General features: G+C 42.9%; 1 protein-coding gene across 1 annotated transcript in view; it reads left to right on the top strand.

Annotated features, from left to right (window-relative positions):
* The first annotated feature begins 10930 nt into the window (after positions 1 to 10930).
* kif5c (kinesin family member 5C) overlaps positions 10931 to 19908 on the top strand; it is a 34243-nt gene continuing 25265 nt past the window's right edge. The window contains exons 1-4 of the mRNA XM_076262670.1: positions 10931 to 11056; positions 17295 to 17382; positions 17483 to 17556; positions 19463 to 19567. Of these exons, the coding sequence (XP_076118785.1) occupies positions 10931 to 11056; positions 17295 to 17382; positions 17483 to 17556; positions 19463 to 19567 (393 nt within the window). The remainder of the gene's footprint in view (positions 11057 to 17294; positions 17383 to 17482; positions 17557 to 19462; positions 19568 to 19908) is intronic.

Here is a 19908-nt window from a genome sequence, read left to right as displayed (position 1 = left end):
TGTACGCAAGTAAAGATGAGCAAGTTTACCTGTGCAAGTTCACAGGGCAAAGAACACCGACAAAGGCAACCAGTCCTATTGTCTCCATGCCAATCTTTAACAAAAAAAATGACGGATATCTCAATGAACCACAATTACAATCAATAGATGGTAAGGTGTTAAGTGTGTTTGAATTCCCTTCCTTGTAGCATCCTTTTCTGCATTCCACAGTGGGGAGAAGTTCACCTTGTTTAAATAACAATTCTATTTCCTTATTAGCTGCGTACTTGGAGGTTGGAGATATTAAGGCATGTCAAGTTTCTCACATACTGGAACTTCAAGATACATAGCCTTGATTTTCTTATTCAGTTCTGCACTGGACTTGAATTACAAAATTCAGCACAGATACACAATTATGATTTTGGCCTATTGATTATAATGTGGTTATTTGAAAGCTCTGCCAGTCGTTTTGGATAAGCATCAGCTAAATTGGGCAGCCGTGGCCGACTGGTTAGCACTCTGGACTTGTAACCGGAGGGTTGCCGGTTCAAGCCCCGACCAGTGGGCTGCGGCTGAAGTGCCCTTGAGCAAGGCACCTAACCCCTCACTGCTCCCCGAGTGCCGCCGTTGAAGCAGGCAGCTCACTGCGCCGGGATTAGTGTGTGCTTCACCTCACTGTGTGTTCACTGTGTGCTGTTTGTGTTTCACTAATTCACCGATTGGGTTAAATGCAGAGACCAAATTTCCCTGACGGGATCAAAAAAGTATATATACGTATACTTATATATATATAAATGACTAAATGTGTCAGGATTCTCAAGATAGGACCCACAGCAGAGCTAGTGAGCGGAGCGCGAGCGAGCGAGGAGCGCAGCGGATGGAATTTTGCTGGAGCGCTTTTTTATTTAGAGGCCGGAGGGGCCACTCTGTCCCGCTCCATTTTCGCTCCGATACCGTTCACGCCACGAGTGTGAGGCATGCCCAAATCCACCCTGAATTCACATCTTCGTAGTGTATCCAAGACCGCTACAATTCAAAACAAACATATTGACCATAATTGTAACAGTTTAGGCATAGCCAGAGCTTTGCTCATACTAACAATGTAGAGCAAGAACAACTATGTGGTGACACTGTTCCAGTGAGATTTATTTTGGAATTCAAGAAGACACATTTCGCGGAAACATGAGTGTGCTAGGAGAGCAAAGAAAAACGTGAGCAATTTGAATAGCCTATGCTTTAAGTAAGGCTGAAGTAAACTCGGATGCTAAATCTGTATTATTTAGGCAATTAATCCCACGTATCCCTTTAGTTTTAGGCTTATTGACGTTGGCAAGCTTGTTCTTTGTTGCACTAGGCTATCTTTTACAATACATGTTCTATGAGTGACATTGCCGTTGCTCTTAGTTCTTTGGGATTTAAGTTTTCTAAGGTGACAATTCGGCTTGTAGATTATTTCTCCCTCCTTTAAATTGGAGAGAGCGTGGAGCGATTTCACTGGAGCGGGAGGATTTTGAAGTGGAGCGGGGAGCGAAATTGAGCGGAGTGGCCTGACGTGAATTTGAGCGGAGGAGCAGCCAAGTGAACAGCCACCTGAGCGAGGAGCGGGATATTCGCACCGCTCGGCTCCGCTCACTAGCTCTGACCCACGCGCAAGACTCTTTCAGACAGAAAACACACTTTAATGAAATACAAAATTGACAGACTTACTAGACAAGACTCAGGATGAACAGAGAGACGATCCGATAAAGAACAGAGAAACGGGGGTAGAAATACTCCAATTAACAACAAATCCTATCCTGTGAGTCACAACTCACAACTTGTTTTGTCGATCGATTGCTCGACGTGCACACATACAAATCTTTTTGCACCTATTATATCACCTAGCTAGGAGCAAAAGTCACTCGTCACTCGTAGAAGCAGATTCGAGCACTTGTATCAATTGACTTGTAGTCGTGCAAGAAAATCAAAGCGATCTGTAGAATTTTATTAATGAGAAATTATTTCACAGATGCACAACTTCGGATGCATTAGTTCACATTTGGGTTTACAAATGCATGAATGTTGTGCATGTTCTCAGATTATGAAACACGGATGTGCAAATGTGTTTCGCACCTACTGCGCTGCAACGATTGGAGCAAAAGTGTCGAGTGCGTGACTCTTGAAAGTTGTGACTCACAGGATAGGATTTGTGTACCTGTAAAAAGGATTTGTGTACCTGTAAAAAGGATTTGTGAACCCGTAGCCCCTATTTTGTGTTAACAAGATATAAAAAAATATGTACAACCTCAACTTTACTGTTACACATTTACGACTTTAGTGTGCACATGCAAAATCTGAAGTTAAATGTGCTCACCACTTTTGCACCCAATATACCTTCATACACTGAGGCGTGTGTGTTAAGACGTCAGCAAATAAAATCCGCTGCATAACTAAACTGACTTCACTTGTGTGGCCTAATATATGTTCTATAAGGTAGGCCTAGGCGGTTGGTGCAGAAATCATTCATACCAATGTTGTTAAAGTCATAGTGTGTTGCAAGGAAAAAAACGTTGCCCTATATTCCGATCGGCCAATATATGTAATTATATATATGTAAAAAAAAAAAAGGGAAAAAAAAAACACAAAACAGGCAACAGGAGAATGTGACAGAGAACCAAATATGAAGAGAGAGATTTGTGCAGACGGTGTAGGAGAGAAGTTGGAGGGGCAGTGGCAAAAGCAATATAGGGAGGATGCGAAGTGTGCTGGTGGTGATTGGTGTGGGGAAAGGAGCAACCCAAAACATTAAAAAAAGTCCTGGATGACGTCACGGCGAGCCTCAAAACCAGCCATGTAGTGCTGAGGTTGGTCGTCCGGATCACGGCCCCCCTCATCAGCCTCAGCCTCCTCCTCTTCCTCGTCTGGCCCATCCGGCTGAAGCCCTGCCCGCACTGCAATATTGTGTAACATTGCAGTGACACAGATCACCGCGCAGGCCTTTGCCGGACTGAAGAGGAGTCCCCCGGCAGATTTATGCACACACCGGAAGCGCAACTTCCACCGCCCGATGGTGCGCTCGACCACACTTCTGGCCAGATGATGGGCCTCATTGTAGGCACGTTCATGGTTGTCCTCAGGGTTGGCCACAGGTGTGAAGAGGTATGGCCGGAGGGGGTACCCACTGTCACCCAGAAGTCGCCACTCACCCCTGGACGCAGTTGCCTCCCGACCAACAGCGGACTCCCTGAAAACAAAGGAGTCGTGCGTGCTGCCCGGCCATCTCGCCACAACGTCAAGGATGATACCCCGGTGGTCACACACCAGCTGGCAATTGATGGCCGCGTACCCCTTTCTGCAGATATAGATGTGACCGTCATCGTGGGGTGTCAGTATGGGCACTAACGTGCCATCCACCACTCCGGCCACCTGAGGAATGTGATGCTCTCTGAAGAAATGCCCCTGGATCGCCGTCATCTCCTCTCTGGTAGGGAAGCCGATGTGTAGAGGCACCAGTCGCAGCAGGCAGTCCGTCACTGCCTGCACAGCCCCGTGATACGGACGCCTGTGATACGGATGCCATGCCCATCGCCGACGACCTGCAGGAAGCTCCCTGTTGCATAGAACCTGAGGGCGGCCAGGAGTAGCGTTTGCGCTGTGAGCGCAAAGTTCCTCCTGGTTGCGCGCCTCAGGTCCTTGCTGGTGGCCTCAAGGAGCTGCTGGATGACCTCCCTCGGCAGCCTGTACCTCTCGATGATCGCCCGATCATTGTACAACTGGAGGGGAGCGTGGTTCACCCGAAGTGCGGCGTTAAGTAGCACAAGGCCACTCCGGGGATCGATCGATCGATCGATCGATCGATCGATCGATCGATCTCTCTCTCTCTCTCTCTCAGCCATGGTTTGCTCTGCCAGACTACATTGACTGTAAGTATATATAGGTCCATATAGTAATCAGCAAAACATGTGGATGATTAACGATGATTGGTGTTGAGGCTGTGATGCATCACATGGATGTCATCAGATACACAACAATTAGGAGTAATTACACACACTGCCTTATATGTGAGGGTTCATGTCTACAGCAGGTCACACACCAGTGCACAGGTGACTGTGATGAGCCATTAGGCTTGTGTGTGGTTCACATCAAGGCACTTCATCATGATTATATGCAAAGGCCTCATTTGCCTAATTCCTGTGGCCAGTGGAACATGCCAGGCAATATAATGGATATGTAAGAAGTAAAGGTTGTGTGTTGCATGCAGTGTTTGGCTATGTTCTTTATGCCCTCAGACACATACAACAAAGAACACTTAATTAAATGATTGCTGGTACTGTATATAGGTCATGTATCTGCTTTAAGGACTGATTGTTCACATGTGACACAGTGGAAATGGGCAAGCATTTGGCACAGTTTAAGCATTTCGACATTTCAATGTGATTTAGTCATAAAATTCCACACTGATGTCCTTACACCTTGTAGGTTCATAACAACTATGTAATATTCTGGAATATAGAATGATGACATGGAAGGCACAGTGTGTGGTGTAAGACAAACATTTTTACTGGGGCTCACTGGGACCACCTGGAAAGAGATGAAGAGTATGCATGTGAAATTACATTCACAAAGTAAAGACCAATCACTCCAAACAGTTTGCTCATGTCTGATGTGTCATTCACACATTCTCAATACATTACATAATTACGTATCACCTTGCTGATCAACTTTTCCTCCTCCAGTGCCACCTGTCGAGCCAGCAGGTCCAACTTGGCCCTCTTTATATATAGGACCTGCTGCTGGTACTCAGCATCCCTCTTTGATGCCTCCCTGGTCAGGCCACACAGCTCCCTCAGCAGGCCCAGCTTCTCCCTCTCCAGCTGCACCAGGTCCTGGCTGCACTGGCAGCTGGTAGCAGCAGGAGCAGCAGCAACAGGAGGAGCAGCTGCAGGAGTGAGGGGACTCCTGGGTTCCTGGGATGGGGGTAGTGCCTCCGTCGAGGTCCCTGGCTGTGGGTCTATGCCCTCCATTACATCGACCCCCCCAGGGATGCCCGATGAAGCAGTTGTCCCCAGGATACCAAGGGCCATCTCCTCCTCGGGGGTAAGGGGAGGTGCTGCTGCCTCCACCTGTTGCTGCTATTTGTTGTCGGATCGCAGTTGCCTTTTTTTTGCTCAAACTGGCAAAGTCCTGCCACTTTTTCCGGAGGTCTGCTCCTGATCGCCTGGTCCCCGACACAGCGGCCATCTTCTCCGCTATTTGTGCCCACACCTTCTGCTTTTGCAGGTTGGTGTGGGCACCTTTGAAGCGGTCAAAGATGACTCCTTTGTGCGCCTCTATCTCCTCTATGAGGAGACGCACCTCATCGGGCCTGAAGCTCTGTTTACGTCTCCGTTCCATTTTCTCGTCTCCAACACCGTCCGTGTTGATTGTGGCCATTATATAGACAAGTCATCCCACGTGCAATTACAGAACCAATAACAACGAAGGTTATTTAAATCACCTACATTTAATCCCAAATAAATAATGTTTTATTTTAGCATGCTGTTGTGAAAGGACATGTGATAACGGAGATATCTATTAATTTCAGAAGTAAATTACTGTTTTATTTAGGACACTTTCTTCCGTAGACACGTGTCTTCCGCCTACGAACACGAGTCGCGATATATTCAGCACGGTGGACAGTTCCTCTTAAGAGCGTCTTAAGATCAGTGCACGCGCGTTCACACTACGAGCATGTTCGGGAAACAGTCGGAAAAACCAAACGAACGATCGTAAGATGAATCGTAGAAAACCCTCTTAAGAGCGTGTCTCCGTCGTTATCGGGAAACTGGGCCCAGTAATCAGATTAAAGTTACTTCTAAGTTACTGTGCGTTACTATTTTTGTAATTTTCCTTAGTAAAAAGATATATTCTTTGCTTTGTTCTTGTCTTGGGGATTAATGTCATGTAGGCTATGCTCACGTTTTCAGCATGAGGACAATTCACGTGTAAAACCACGCAGCGACACAAACGTAAATAACAATGGAGGGAGAGAGAGAAATGCACATTTCATCAGTCATTACTTTGAGTTTGTGTCAGCTAAACATGGAAACATTAATGTACATTGTACATTCTGTGCTGGCGACAAAGTGCTGTCTAGCTAGACATCCCAAGTCTCCCGAAGTTTTGGGAGTCTCCCACATATTGATAGCGGCTTCCTGACACCGATAACGATAACGACGGAGACACGCTCTTAAGAGGGTTTTCTACGATTCATCTTACGATCGTTCGTTTGGTTTTGCCGACTGTTTCCCGAACATGCTCGTAGCGTGAACTCGCGTGCAGGGGAGCTGTCCACGTTAATAGTTCTGAATTATCCTCTGATTTGACGGTGATGTCAGGTGACTGCACGTCACAGCTATAGGCCTACCATTTAAACTTCGGATCTACACATTAATTCACATCAATACGAAAATAGAAACACTTTGACATCTGCATGTAAGCATCCCAAGTAGGTTATATACCACACAGAGACATAAATAATTGTAATTATTTTAATATTAGATTGTTGCACCATGCAATAATTTCTCGCGGTGTCACTTAAGAACACGTTTGAAGATAAGAAAGAAGTCGAGTAAGAAAAAGAGGAAATGTGTAGGCTTAGATTTTGATGCAGTAGGCTACAGACTAAACCACATGTTGCTTTCTCTGCTTTTTACCTCATAAGCCTAATAAAATATTCACTTAGCAAAGATAATGTCAAACTATTCTGGCAACGTCTCGTTTCATAACTTGATTGCATTTTTGTCCACTTTTCATCACATTATTATGACCATAAAATGTAGGCTATTTTGCACGCTAAAATCTGATTCATCACAGGTAAACACAATAAAGAATGGGAGTGTTAAGTTGGATTATGTATTCTAAGTTGTAATTCCTCTGTATGTCCTGTTGGTGACCTCAGTGAGAAGTACTGTTAAGACGCTCTTAGCCGGTAAGGAGTACTCTGGAGCACTCGTAGATCTACGAGTGTTTTCACGATGCTCTTAAGCTACGATGGTTTCGGGAAACAGTCGGCAAATCTTAAGACGTTCGTAAGAGGGACTTTACGACGCTCTTAGGCTTAAGATGCTTTCGGGGAACTGGGCCCAGGTCTGTTTTGCTAAATCAACCAATCACTTTTCAGTGTAAGTGTGCTTATATCTCTTTTCTCCCAAACTTAATTAATCAGTTCAGTCAGTGTATCTAGGAACAGGAGCGTCATGGCAGCGTTAGTGCCCCTCAAAAAGGAAGATTTAAGACCCATTTCACATCAGACTACACAAAAGTGTACCCAATTGTCTCATAAGATTAAAACATAATGATAGTCTTGCAAACTGCACTGTTTGTAACAGCGACTTTAGCATTGCTCACAGCGGGTTAAATGATTGCAAAAGACTTGTTGAGGTGAGTTTAACAAGTGTAATTTCATTTGCATATTACTCAGGCCTATACAAGATGGCTAGTTGCCAAGGCTACATGAAAAAAAAATCTACAAAAAAAATCTACATATTTTACTATAACAATTTCTATCAATAGGCCTTCCTTATTTTGGTGTTGGTATTATTGAACAAACATCTGAATTTCAGTATCTAAGCAGGTTAGGTTGGGATGTCTGCTATACATGGCTGACATTACTGTTAAAATGCACTTCCAGAATAGTGAGTATTGGCAAAACCGGTTATCATTTTTATGTTGAGGCGGTGGGGGTGTTGTCGGCAGCTGCTGAAAGTAACTAATAAAGTAACTTGTAATCTAACTTAGTTACTTTTAAAATCAAGTGTTACGGCCTTCGGGGTTCTTTGTGATTTATCGTTATGTTTGTTTTGGCACACCCTGCTGGCTGTGAGTGGTAGGGGTGCTGTTACCTGCCATTTTCTGTGTTTGCTCCCTAATCAGGTGATCCAGTTAGCCAGAATGCGGTGCACCTGGCCAGCCTCTTCAAAAGGCTCATTCTGGACCAGGGGCGGAGCCAGACATTGTAAACATTCGGGGCTTAAATTTTTTTTTTAAATAACCCCTTAAATAATGATTTCTAGTGTATACCCTTAAATAACCCCTTAAATAATGACTTCTAGTGAATGTTGTGTAAACTAATGGACACATTGAGACTTAAAAAAATGTGAAACTAACATTCAACAGATTCAAGGTATCTGACTGACTGTAAAATTATAGTTTTGGGTCTTTCAAGAGGCAATCTGTTCATATCTGTTTAGCATGTACTTAGTTAATTAAGCGTTTCTTATGGTTTGTATATTATAGTATTTGTTTATTTTCATTAGGCTATTGTTTGATATGACATTATTGTTTATTATTGCTATTCTCCTTCTTCCTCTTCCCTGATCTCATCTGTGTGACAAATATATAGAATCTCTTATACTATAATATACATAATATTATGATATATTGTACAGTATGGCCAGTCATCATGATAAAAGGGTATTTTAGAAGGAATGCATTATCATCTTGACATAGGCATTTCTAAATTATATTAATTTTGTAATTTAGCAAGATTATTCATAGGTTTCATCAGGTCCCTTTACACAGGTGCATAAAATCAAGCACCTAAATTATGAATGCAGACTGCATGGTGCTTGATTAACACACTTATGAAAAGGTCCCTTTCCTCTCAATATATCATTGTAATGTTTTTTTTTTTTAGTTAATAATTAGTTAGGCAGCCAAAACAACATAACATGACTTTTATATTTATGTGGACTTATGTGGATTATAAGATCTGTGGTGGTGGATAGGAGATCAACAAGGTTTTAAGGTAGGCTAACAGTTAACATTCTTTTGTGCAACATATGACACTGAAAAGTTGACATGGGCAGATAGCTTCTAACTGTTAATGGGTTTTTCTGACATTTCAAAACAGTGTAGCCTAATTTATTACAAGACGAGGATCACTTTGTTTTGGGAGCTGGAATTTCTTATTCTGCAGTAGGCTTAGCTAGCCTATGAGAGTACTGAATTTGTTTTTTCCGCCGACGAACGAGGACATTTAACGTTAACGTTAAGCATTTAGGGAGCTAGCCAAGTAGCCTAACGTTAGCCTGCCTAACTGACTGAAAGCTCTTAACGTGAAATCACCAACCTGAAACAACACCATCCGTCAGTTCACTGGGCGATGCTGTTGCTTGAACGGAGCTGGGTGGTCTTTTGAAAAACGTTCTAATATCCATAACGTTTCAACAACATGTACACAAAGTGTTTTATCACAGACTGTAAAAGTGAGACTTCTGACAGAGGCTTTTTGGAACACTAAAGCCATGACGTAGCGTTGTCAAGGCAGCATTTTCACTGGATCTAAACAAATCAATCTAAATCACCATAGCGGATAGCCCAGACCTGGCATAGATCGTAGCAAGTCAAATTAGTAGTAGAGCATTTTGTGACATTTATAGAGAAACCGAGGGGAAGTTATATTGGAAATAAGAGTTGCCGGGAATTTAAAACACTAAAAAAAGATTCGGGGCTTAAGCCCCCTAAGCCACCCCCTAGCTCCGCCACTGTTCTGGACCTGGTCGGCAGAGCATTGTCGGGGTTTTTCCTGCTGGTTGCTACCACCTCGTCGTCTCTTGTTTTTCAACCCCTCTGAGCCTTTTTGCTGGTTTCCGAGCCTGCTTTTTGCCCTTTTTAGGGAACATAAATAAATACCCCTTTTGAGCCTTAACCCAGTGGTCGTTCTCCACTTTATGTTGCGGTTTTCCAGTGGGGAACCGTAACATAAGTAACCACTGTGTTACTTATGTTAGTGTTTTTCCACTGTTTTGAATGGAAACGATTCCAACACGATTGTGTGTGGTGTGAAAAATAGCCGTGAGTCCTATTCCTAGCATGCACGCTCAAGCCGCGCCTGAGACGTTCGTGTCACGCAGGCGGTGTGCAAGGTCTACTCTAACCTGTTAATATGGGAGCCGAAATAAAAACGCACATGCCACGCAGCTGACACGCCACGCACCCGGTGTGAAACGGGCCTTATTGTCAATGACTTGCGCAAGAACTGGCCTGCCACTGCAAAGAGCAGCGCAAGCGGCATTTTGCCTCTTAGCTGCTCTTGTGCGTGCCGTGATCAAAGTTGAACCATGTTGAACTTTGACCATGGCGCACTGTAAATCATAGGTCTTTTGTGCTGAGCCCGCAACAAAAATCTTTGGGACATTACCTCAACCAAGAGCAACCTAGTGGCGAGCGCAGCGCATGCCGTGTACAATGTGAACCCGGCATAAGTAATTGACGTCTCTTAAAAATGATGCCCGAGTGAGCAGGACGTCTCATTTCTCATATCTGTCTCTCCTTTATTCCTCCATCCTCCTATCGTTCCTTCCTCATTTCCTTCACAAAATTAATTAGAAGGAGGGGTTAGGACAGGAGGAAGGAAGGAAGGGAGGGAGGATGGACAAAAAGACAAATTATCTGCTGCCAGAGTTTACATTCTTAACCATACGTTATGCCTTTAAAACAAACACGTGATAGGATAAAACTACCATACCCACAATTCCACTCAAAGCTCTATGCTGCACATGGTATGGAAAGGGTAAGGTTTCAACAGTGCAGGGGGGAGTGTTCGGAATCGGAAGCGCCTGAAGGGGGAGTGGAAACGTAGGTGGAGTGCAGAGGTGTGCGGTGCTGATGCTGCGGCTCAGATAAACTGGATACAGTGGAGATTTGTGCGCCAGACTATAGGGAAATAAAGTTTCAACGTCTGTATTTTGATTTCATTTCTCGGCTAAAATATTGAACTCGAAACGGCAAGTGTGAATTGGTTGGGTCTACAGGTAACGTTAACGCAAAATCCAACACGCTCGAGGAGTTGAGGAGGAGCCGCTGCTAGCTGGCCAAATCGACGTTGATCAACAATGCCCATCACAGCTTGATGTTTTGCATTGGCTTTGCGCTTTATTTTCGCTGGTTGTAAAAGTTTCTGTGGTCATTTTTGCTTGGACTGGCAGATATGGCGGATGCATCTGAATGCTGCGTAAAAGTAATGTGCCGATTCAGACCACTGAACGCCGCGGAAATATCAAGAGGGGATAAATACATTCCTAAATTCAAAGGCGAAGACACGGTTGTCGTATCGGTGAGTATAGTCTACATTTATAAACTTGCTATGTTTTGATGGGCATTTCAATACAGGTGTGAAACCTTTGTTTGGCTACCCATCTTGCGTTCCGGAATTTTCATAGCACCAAACAACCCTGTCTGCTGCACATAACGGGCTAACTTACTTTTACCAGAATTGAGGCGTAGGTATAGGCTTCAAGTCCATAATTGTTTTATGTTTAGCATCTACAAGCGGGAATCATAGGCATATTATTTCAACAGCACAGCATCACACTGCTGAGAACAGAAAACGAGGAAAATCACCACCTTCATTCTTTTATCGGCGAAACTGATGTTGGTTATTCAACCACTGTCGCCTGATGTATTTGAAATGGTTTGCTGATGGGCAGAACATAATTGAAGTATCATGATGTAAATGTGCGTCTAAATTCAGTCAAAAATCTTAATAAGATCAGGCTATGGACACCAGGGACATTCAACATCTTAATTACAGGCCTGCATTGTCGTGGAGAATTTAATTATCATGACCTGCATGAACTCTGTTTTTTGGGAAGATTTGTCAAAGGGAGCACTATGATTATTTTGCAGTAATTTAATGGACTTGCATTTGTTGTTGCAATATGTTCTTGCTGGAGTTGATCATTTTTTGAGCAAATTTATGAACACCTTGTGATTCAAAGGCATTGGCCAACTAACATTTTGAAATGCTCCCGGAGAGTGGAATTTGACTTGTCATTTGTGTGATGATTATTTCAGCTATTACTAAAAAATCCAATAGTCTTTGAGTTTAATTTAGCATGACCTGCTAGATCATTCACTGCACCATGGGTGTTTCTGCTGTGGCAACAGATTGCCTTGTGATTTGAATGAAAGGTTTTGAATCAAACCAATGCCACTTGACAGGAGAAAATGGCTGTCGAATGAAGAGACCAACTGCAGACTTGAATTGTGCCAACTGGCGAGCGCAACAAATAAAAGGTGCCTGGAGATATTCCGAAGAAAGGAAATGGAGAGAGAACGAGAATGTGACTAATAAGAGTGGGCCTGTATTTTTGTAGATTCTGGAGTGTAGAAATGATAACGATCTGAAACCGTTTGAGTCTTTGTGTGACTCATGCCTCTCCAGGGAACATTTGTCCCCAAGCTTGATATTCCCTTAATGTCATGTGTGTATGCTGTTGCAGCCGAAGCAACAATAGACACCTGACTCATTCTGGCTTTGCCTAGCTGTGTCCCCTCCCTAGAGAGTGATGTAGCCTACACATCACCCACATAAGCACAGGCCAGTGCCTGCCCTCTGTCATCTACTGCATCACTGCACACTTCTAATTCATTTATTTGTGAACCTAGAAATGACAACAGTACTAGCAATGTGCATGATCAGACTGGACTGGGAATTGACAATGTTCAGTTCAGGCATAATGGCCTGTGTCTAACTATCTAATATAATGTGTGTGTGTGTACGTGTGTTCGTGTGTGCGTGTGTGTGTGTGTGTGTGTGTGTGAATGTTTTACAGATATCTTTGTGTAGGTGTTTTTTTTTTTTTAAATCTTCTGCACATCAAAAATGTATACATCAAAATTACTATTAGAGTACCTTCACTAAATTACTGGATGAAAACCTGTAATTTAATATCATAATTTAAGATCTTTTATTTAATATTGAGCAGCTGGCCAATTTAGTCAGCAGGCACATGAATAAGGGCTTACTAATTATGTGTGTCTGTGGCTGACTACTTGTAAATGCCGGCTGGCAACAATCAGGCTTGCTTCACTGGACATCATAAGCTTTTAGTCGTCCTGACCCCTGCACTCCATCACTTTATCTATTCATCTGGGCATCCATTTTTAAGGCAGATGCACAAATCATGCAGCATCATAACTCTGTGTGAGGGTAAGATGCTTCATCAGCCAGGCTGCTGAATTCAAGCTCAGATGGCTCCTTTGTGCTGGTACCTGTGTAGCTGGCAGTGTTGCTCAGGAGAATTGGAGCAAGGTCTGGTGCCGGGGGTACTGCCAATAAATGGTAATTAGTGTGGTGAAGGGTGGGGGAAGGGTTAAATTCACACATGTTATCCCCCCTCCCCACCATATCCAACCTTTCCCCATTGACAGCTGTGGGTTTTGTGACAATTGCATGATTGAAGGTCTTTTTCATTTGTTGCATCCAAGTCATATAATAGTATGCTGCTTATATTATTATTATGTGTAAAAATGTCATATGACAAATCCATTATGCTATTCCCAAAGCATTTTTTTAAAACCTCATAGCTTCAAGTATGCATTTTTAGATTTTTAGACCAACTTAATTTTCCATTTAATTTATGAGATAATTAGATTGCCATAAAAGTGTGGAAAGGGGTGCTGACACTGTTCTGTCACATGATTTCTGCCTTTTGAAGTGCAGCCAGCAGATAAATGGATCAAAGTCTCTAGCTGCCTGCTTGTTTTGAAAGACTATTATGAACAATAATAGTAAACTACCAACACAAAACAAACATGTCAAAATTAAGTATTATTATTATTATTATTATTATTATTGTTATTGTTAATAGTTGTAGTAGTAGTTGCTGTTGTAGTACAACTACTGATGTTTATTTGCATGCTTATATATATATAATGCATTTCCTATTGTCAGTCAAAGGAATGTTCATGTATAGTGTTACTGAATGTAAGATAAAACCTCATCACATATCTTGCTATACTATAAATAGAAACGGAGAATAAAGGTTTTTTTTTCTTGAATAAAGAGATTCGTGTTGTCCACTGTGCGGCTAGGAAACCCTGCCTAAAGTAACCAGTGGGATGCCTTTTATCCCTCATGCATTTTACATTCTCCTCATCGACTGTTTGAAATCCCTTGACCCCCAGACATCCCCCTCATTCAGAGGACCCACTTTTCAAAAAAGTAGATAGATACTGTATATAGATAGATACTTTATTCATCCCGAGGGAAATTTTAGGCCATCAAGTGCCATCAGCACTGGCTACAGTTGCTCATATTGCATATTTGCCTTTTGTCTTTCCCTTTGTTATAAACACTAAGGCATCCCCTTCCCTCTTTGACTGTTAATATATAGAATTGTTTGATTGGAATGGTCTAGCCGGTGGATAATTCCATACATATTTAACAGCGTAGGCTATACTGTGTATTCATTTGTTTGTTTATATAGAAGCTTGTCATGGATGATAGCTGGAGGTAGACTAAAGAAACTGCTGTGAATGGTGGTCAGTCTGGAAAATAATAGATACAGTTATGACATTTGCTTTCCTGAAACCTTGTTTTAACACGGTCTGTCTATAGCCAATAGGTGACGGCTCACTTCCAACGTGGGCAAGACCTTGGGGTCCTTCTGTGTGAATAATGTCTCCATGGTGATGGAGATGGGAGGTTGTCAAACCCATCTGGCAGGAGAGTGCTGGTAGGATGAAACGCAGCATATGAATTCCCACAGAGCATTTCAACAGACAGAGTTGTGTGGCCATATACCGGTATGTGCTACAGACTAGAAGCACTACTGCCTCGCTGAGTAAACAATAGCTGGTGCTCTTTTGAAATTGTGGGAGAGGCTTCTCTTCACACCATTTACAGCATTGATTCCTCTGGCTTTCATCTAGTTGTGACGGAACCTTTCTCCAGACCTCCTGTTCTCCCCTCTCTTCTGATAAGACCGTGGCCATCTCACGAGAGAGGACATCAATTATTGAGAAAGAGAACATGTCATGTGGAATACACTGTATGTGTAGGAACGTCATGCAAGGATGTGTGTGTGTGTGTCAGTGATATAGCTATGTGTGTGCATGTGTGCGCGAGCATCTGTGTGTACCCCGTACATGTGTGTCTTTGTGTATGCACGGTCACGTATCTCATATGCGGTTTGCTGATAATGAGGTGTCTGTGTAGGAGTGCATCTGTGTAAATCTTACCAGCAGCAGTATATCTCACTCACAGTTTGCCTCAGTATGAGATGGTGAAGGAAAAGCGAGGGCAGTGTGAGGTCAGATGTTCAAGGCTCAGGGATAACATGGCTGTGTGTCCTGTCTGAAAACACACCTTTTTCTAAATAGAGTAATTCTCTAGTCAAGACAGTATGCAGGAAGAAACTTCCACAGGTTCCATTTTTATGTATAAATGTCTTATGCTCATGTCTGTATTTACAAAAGAATGTGAGACAGATAGACAGACAGAGAGAGAGACACACAGACACACACACACACACAGACACACACACACACACACTCACTCAGCATTAAAATTCCAGCTCTTCTGAGCAATCATGTTCCCATCCTGTGCAATCAGTTTTGGGGAACACCCGGAGCCAACTGATGTCCAATCAGCAAAGGTCTCTCCCACTGGGAGGTAGTTTCCGTGGCGACTGGCTTGGTGTAAACATACTAGTGTCTTTCCATCTCTCCTGCCGTCTGTGTTGCTGATGTCTGAAAGTGCAGGGGCAAAAAGCAAAGATGCACTTCCAATAGCTATCTGCTTCTGGCAGAGGAGTTTAGAAATGTCACAGATACGCTCAGTCACTCTTGAAACCCCCCCCCCCCCCCCCCCAATACACACACACACAGACACACGCACACACAGTCACTTACATAAACATATTGATCAGCCTCCCCTTTGTGTTCATAGTATAGCTCTCACAGTGAAGGCCCTTGAGTGCCACAGAGTATTTCATATAGTTTACTAATCTAATCTCTATCATGAGGTTAGTGTGATGTGTGCTTGCTCAAACCTCCCTCTGTGTGTTTGCATGAGTGTGAGAGATGGAGGAAATAATTTGATGAAACTTGTTATATTCTCTATCCGTAAACATTTATACTTACAAACTTAATGGATCATCAATACATTTAATGAGAATCTTAATTCAAGTTTTTGCAGGACTTCATGTAAATACACATATTCATGAAAACAGACTAAACATTTTCGTAATTAGACACATTTGACACAATTCAAGTTTTTGCAGGACTTCATGTAAATACACATATTCATGAAAACAGACTAAACATTTTCGTAATTAGACACATTTGGCATTGATGCTAAAGTGTGCCTTTTCTTGCTTTATCAGTGCCACGTTCGGCTAATGGGTTCAGCTCAACAATAGAAACCGTGTGAATTACCAGCTTAATAAGGGGGTCCCAAAGGAGAGGAGCATTGATAGGCAGTTGGGGGATGGGTCAGAGTGGGTCTGTACCAAGGTCTGTCGAAGCTCACCCCGAAGCTCCACTCCCAAACTACCTTCTCTTCTGTATATAAGTAATGTGCAAAAGAGATTGTGAAACTGCATGATTCTCAGTGGATTAACTCACACACAACTCCAATGCAGTTTATTGTCCGAAGACCCTTTAATACGGTCTATTGTTCAGATAATTTGTGTAACAACAAATTGTGTACAGTGTAAGATTATTTTTGCTGGACAACTTACTGATGACCTTGAAGATCCAGTAATAGCATGTGATCTTGCACTCTCACTCTGGTGACCACAATCATCAGTTTAAATTTGACTCTCTCTCACACACTATGCAAAAACTCAACGCTCACTCCAATATCCTCTTGTCATGCAAAGCAGGAACTCTACCTCGGGCCGCTCTTCGCTCTTGTAATTCCCCGTGTTAATAGATGTGGCAGGCAGCCGTGCAGTCACGCGCAGCGTGTAAAATGCCCTTATGCGATTTGGCCCGGCTCCCTCCCGTGCGCTCGCAGTCCTCCGAGGGGCTGGAGAGCTCACAGAGCAGCTGGACGCTGCTGCGCTAGCCGGTCCGCAGGGACCCCTCAAATCCACTGTGCCCTAGTTATGACTGCGGGGAACCCCATCTTTCAGACACTAAAGCACCATCTCAGACATTTTGTCTCCCCCTAAACTGTACCGTGTAAGTTCTGGCAGGACACGGTCATGAATACATTGGGGGTAGAGCGGTAGGCTGTAAGGGGCATCTGTGGGGAAATGGTTAACTGTTAGAAATGTAAATGTACTGTATGGGTTTGCAGGGTACTGTTTGGGGTCACTTCAATTGTGTTCTTGAATAGTTTCATTCATCATGGTGATATGATTATTTGGGAGGCTACACTGGCCATGTTGATTATTTAACACCCTCCATATTTTATTCCTGTGTTTGTATTGAATGTGTAATCCATTGTAGTGAATCTGTTTGTCACAATTTAATATAAATCAGATTTCATTAAATTGGATCAATTTAATGAAACCCTCTGCAAATAAAAGCTAATTACCTGGCTGATTTTTTTTTGGCAGGGCAAACCATACATCTTTGACAGAGTCCTGCCGCCAACCACAGAACAGGTGGAAGTGTACGAGAACTGCGCCAAACAGATAGTCAAGGGTACAGTCTTTTTCACAGTCCCTGAGTGTAATTGAGCACAGATAACGTGTTGATTTATTCATGCGTTGAATCTGAAAAATGTGTTTGTTTTTTTCCACAGATGTGCTTGGGGGTTACAATGGCACCATATTCGCCTACGGCCAAACTTCATCAGGAAAGACCCACACTATGGAGGTAAGGCACTTTACTGTGCTGACAGAACAACAGGGTCCACATACAGCATGTGCTTTCATGACTATTATTCCTGCTTTATTAGCATAAATAAAAGTAAATTTTCCAAATTGAATTTAAAGTAAAATTAATCTGTTTTCAGTTCTACAAGATAATTGAATTACACACATGTTCATTTTTTTCTAATTTGATGTTCAATAACACAAGCTTCTTGCTAGGCAATAAATTGAGATTAAGTGGTTTTCTTGAGCCATAATCCCGAGGGGTTTCCGGAAAAGGGGTTTAGATGCAGGATTTTTATTTAATGTTCTCATAGTCTTAGAGCAGTGAAACAAGATGATTAAAAGATGCAGTGAGGATTACGGGTCTAGGGTTTCACCTGTAGCCTAACACCAAGCTTTGTCATGGTTGCTTTATTGAGTCCCAAACATCCCTCACCCCCTTTAACCAAAGACTTGCTGTAAACATAAGAGATTCGAAACACAAGCAGTCGGGTTGTACAGCTGTTCTCAAATATGAATAGTGTTCCTTTTCATGATGGGATGACGTTGGTTAATCAGTATGCAAATTTGTGTGTGTGTGTGTCGTTGGCTGTTTGGACAGGGCTGAGCGTTACTTTGTGTTAGCAGTCTTATCAAAGTCATTCTGGGTTATGCAACTCTATAATGCTATCCCCTTCAGCAGCACTAAATATAAAGTGTTGCCAGGAAGCTCTCCATTCATGTCTACCCTTACGATGTACAAGGTAAAAGTGGATGAGATACCTGATATCTTCATCAGAGAGACTTGGTAGGCTCCAGATCTGCTCTATCATGACACAAATTACATTTGGCCATACATAACTCTGGCCATGGACCAGGACAGTCCTCTTCTGTGCTGCAGAGGAAGTGGCAGTGGTCATCCTCTGATGTAATTTCCTGGTCTGCTGGTTGGTTACTGGCATTCGCCTGACTTGGCTGAAACCCAGCCCATATTACTGGACGGAAGTCGCGGTGCGGCGGGATTCTGTTGGTGTGCCGGCGAGGCAGAGGCAGGCCACTTCACCAGAGCAGATTGCTCAACAGGAGACTGACTGCAGCAGTTACCCTGGAAACAGCCGGTAGCCATCAGGGAGTGTCTGGAAATATGAAAGAAATTATTTTGTTTAGAAACCTAAGCCTTTAATAAAAATGTTACACCTGTACACACACACGCACACACACACCTTTATAATGCAGTGTTTGATGGTATTTTGGTTGATGTCATTTTCAGTCTTGTGTTTGAAGATAATGTCATTTGCCCACACACACACACACACATACAGTACACACACACACACACACATGGACACACTGTATGTGTGTGTGAGTGCACACATGCGTGTCCTTTGGGCTAAACTGCCACAGTTTGAGTTAATCATGTTTTTATCACTAAGTCAATAACAGTTTTATTGCATTTTGGTGCCCATGGGGCACGCTGTATACAATATCAAACAATGCCAATGTCTAGACTCAGAGTCAATTACACTGAATCCTTTTACTGATATTAGAAACAGCCCAAGGTCAGATGCATTTTTCATTTCATGAAAGTTTGATTCATCATTATACAAGGTTGTATCAGTACAGAAATGATGTAAATGTTCTATAACATGACTAAATGCTTAAAAGACTGTGGTTAGAATATTCTTTTGAAATAATAAAAAAAAACAGAATACAATCCTCACCCAATCCTGACTCCAGTCACTTACTGGAGTTACATCTATCTTTTAAAATGATTTCCCGAGTTATTTGATCAGCTTTCGGTCACGCATGGTGTGCTTTGCGTGTTGCCAGCCTCATTTCCCATCAGTGAAATGAATGCCCTGTATCTATCTTTGTGCATACTTATGTAACCCACACTGTCTCTCCCACCCTCTCTCTTTTACCCTAAGGGCAAACTGCACGACCCTGAGGTCATGGGTATTATCCCTCGTATCGCTCAGGACATATTTGACCACATCTACTCCATGGATGAGAACCTGGAGTTCCACATTAAGGTGATTAAGTGTATTATTTCAAATACAGTGGTACCTTGGTATGTGTTTTGGATACATTTTCCTTTATGTTAGACCAATTCTCTACAGCAATGGTACCTTGTAGTACTGTTTTAGACTGGAGTATATATAATCTGAGTAGGGGGTCGTTCTGTTGGATTAGAGGACATCCTGACCTGGCGGGAGATTACAGGTCACCCATAGATACTCCCCTGTGATGCCAGCGGATCTGCCACCTGTGCCATATGGCTCTGTATCCAGGTCTCTGTGTTACAGATCCAACCTGTGCCCTTCTGTGACTCGGAGAACAAACCTCACTGGCACAGTTTTGTTCTATTTTGGAT

Source organism: Alosa pseudoharengus, unplaced genomic scaffold, assembly GCF_046254945.1.
Source record: "Alosa pseudoharengus isolate Yale_2024_CS ecotype anadromous, Long Island Sound unplaced genomic scaffold, YU_APseudo_1.1 YU_APseudo_1.1_scf_3, whole genome shotgun sequence".
In the NCBI taxonomy this organism is placed as follows: domain Eukaryota; kingdom Metazoa; phylum Chordata; class Actinopteri; order Clupeiformes; family Clupeidae; genus Alosa; species Alosa pseudoharengus.
Note: the sequence above shows the minus strand (reverse complement) of the source record. Positions and strands in the feature narration are given on the sequence as shown.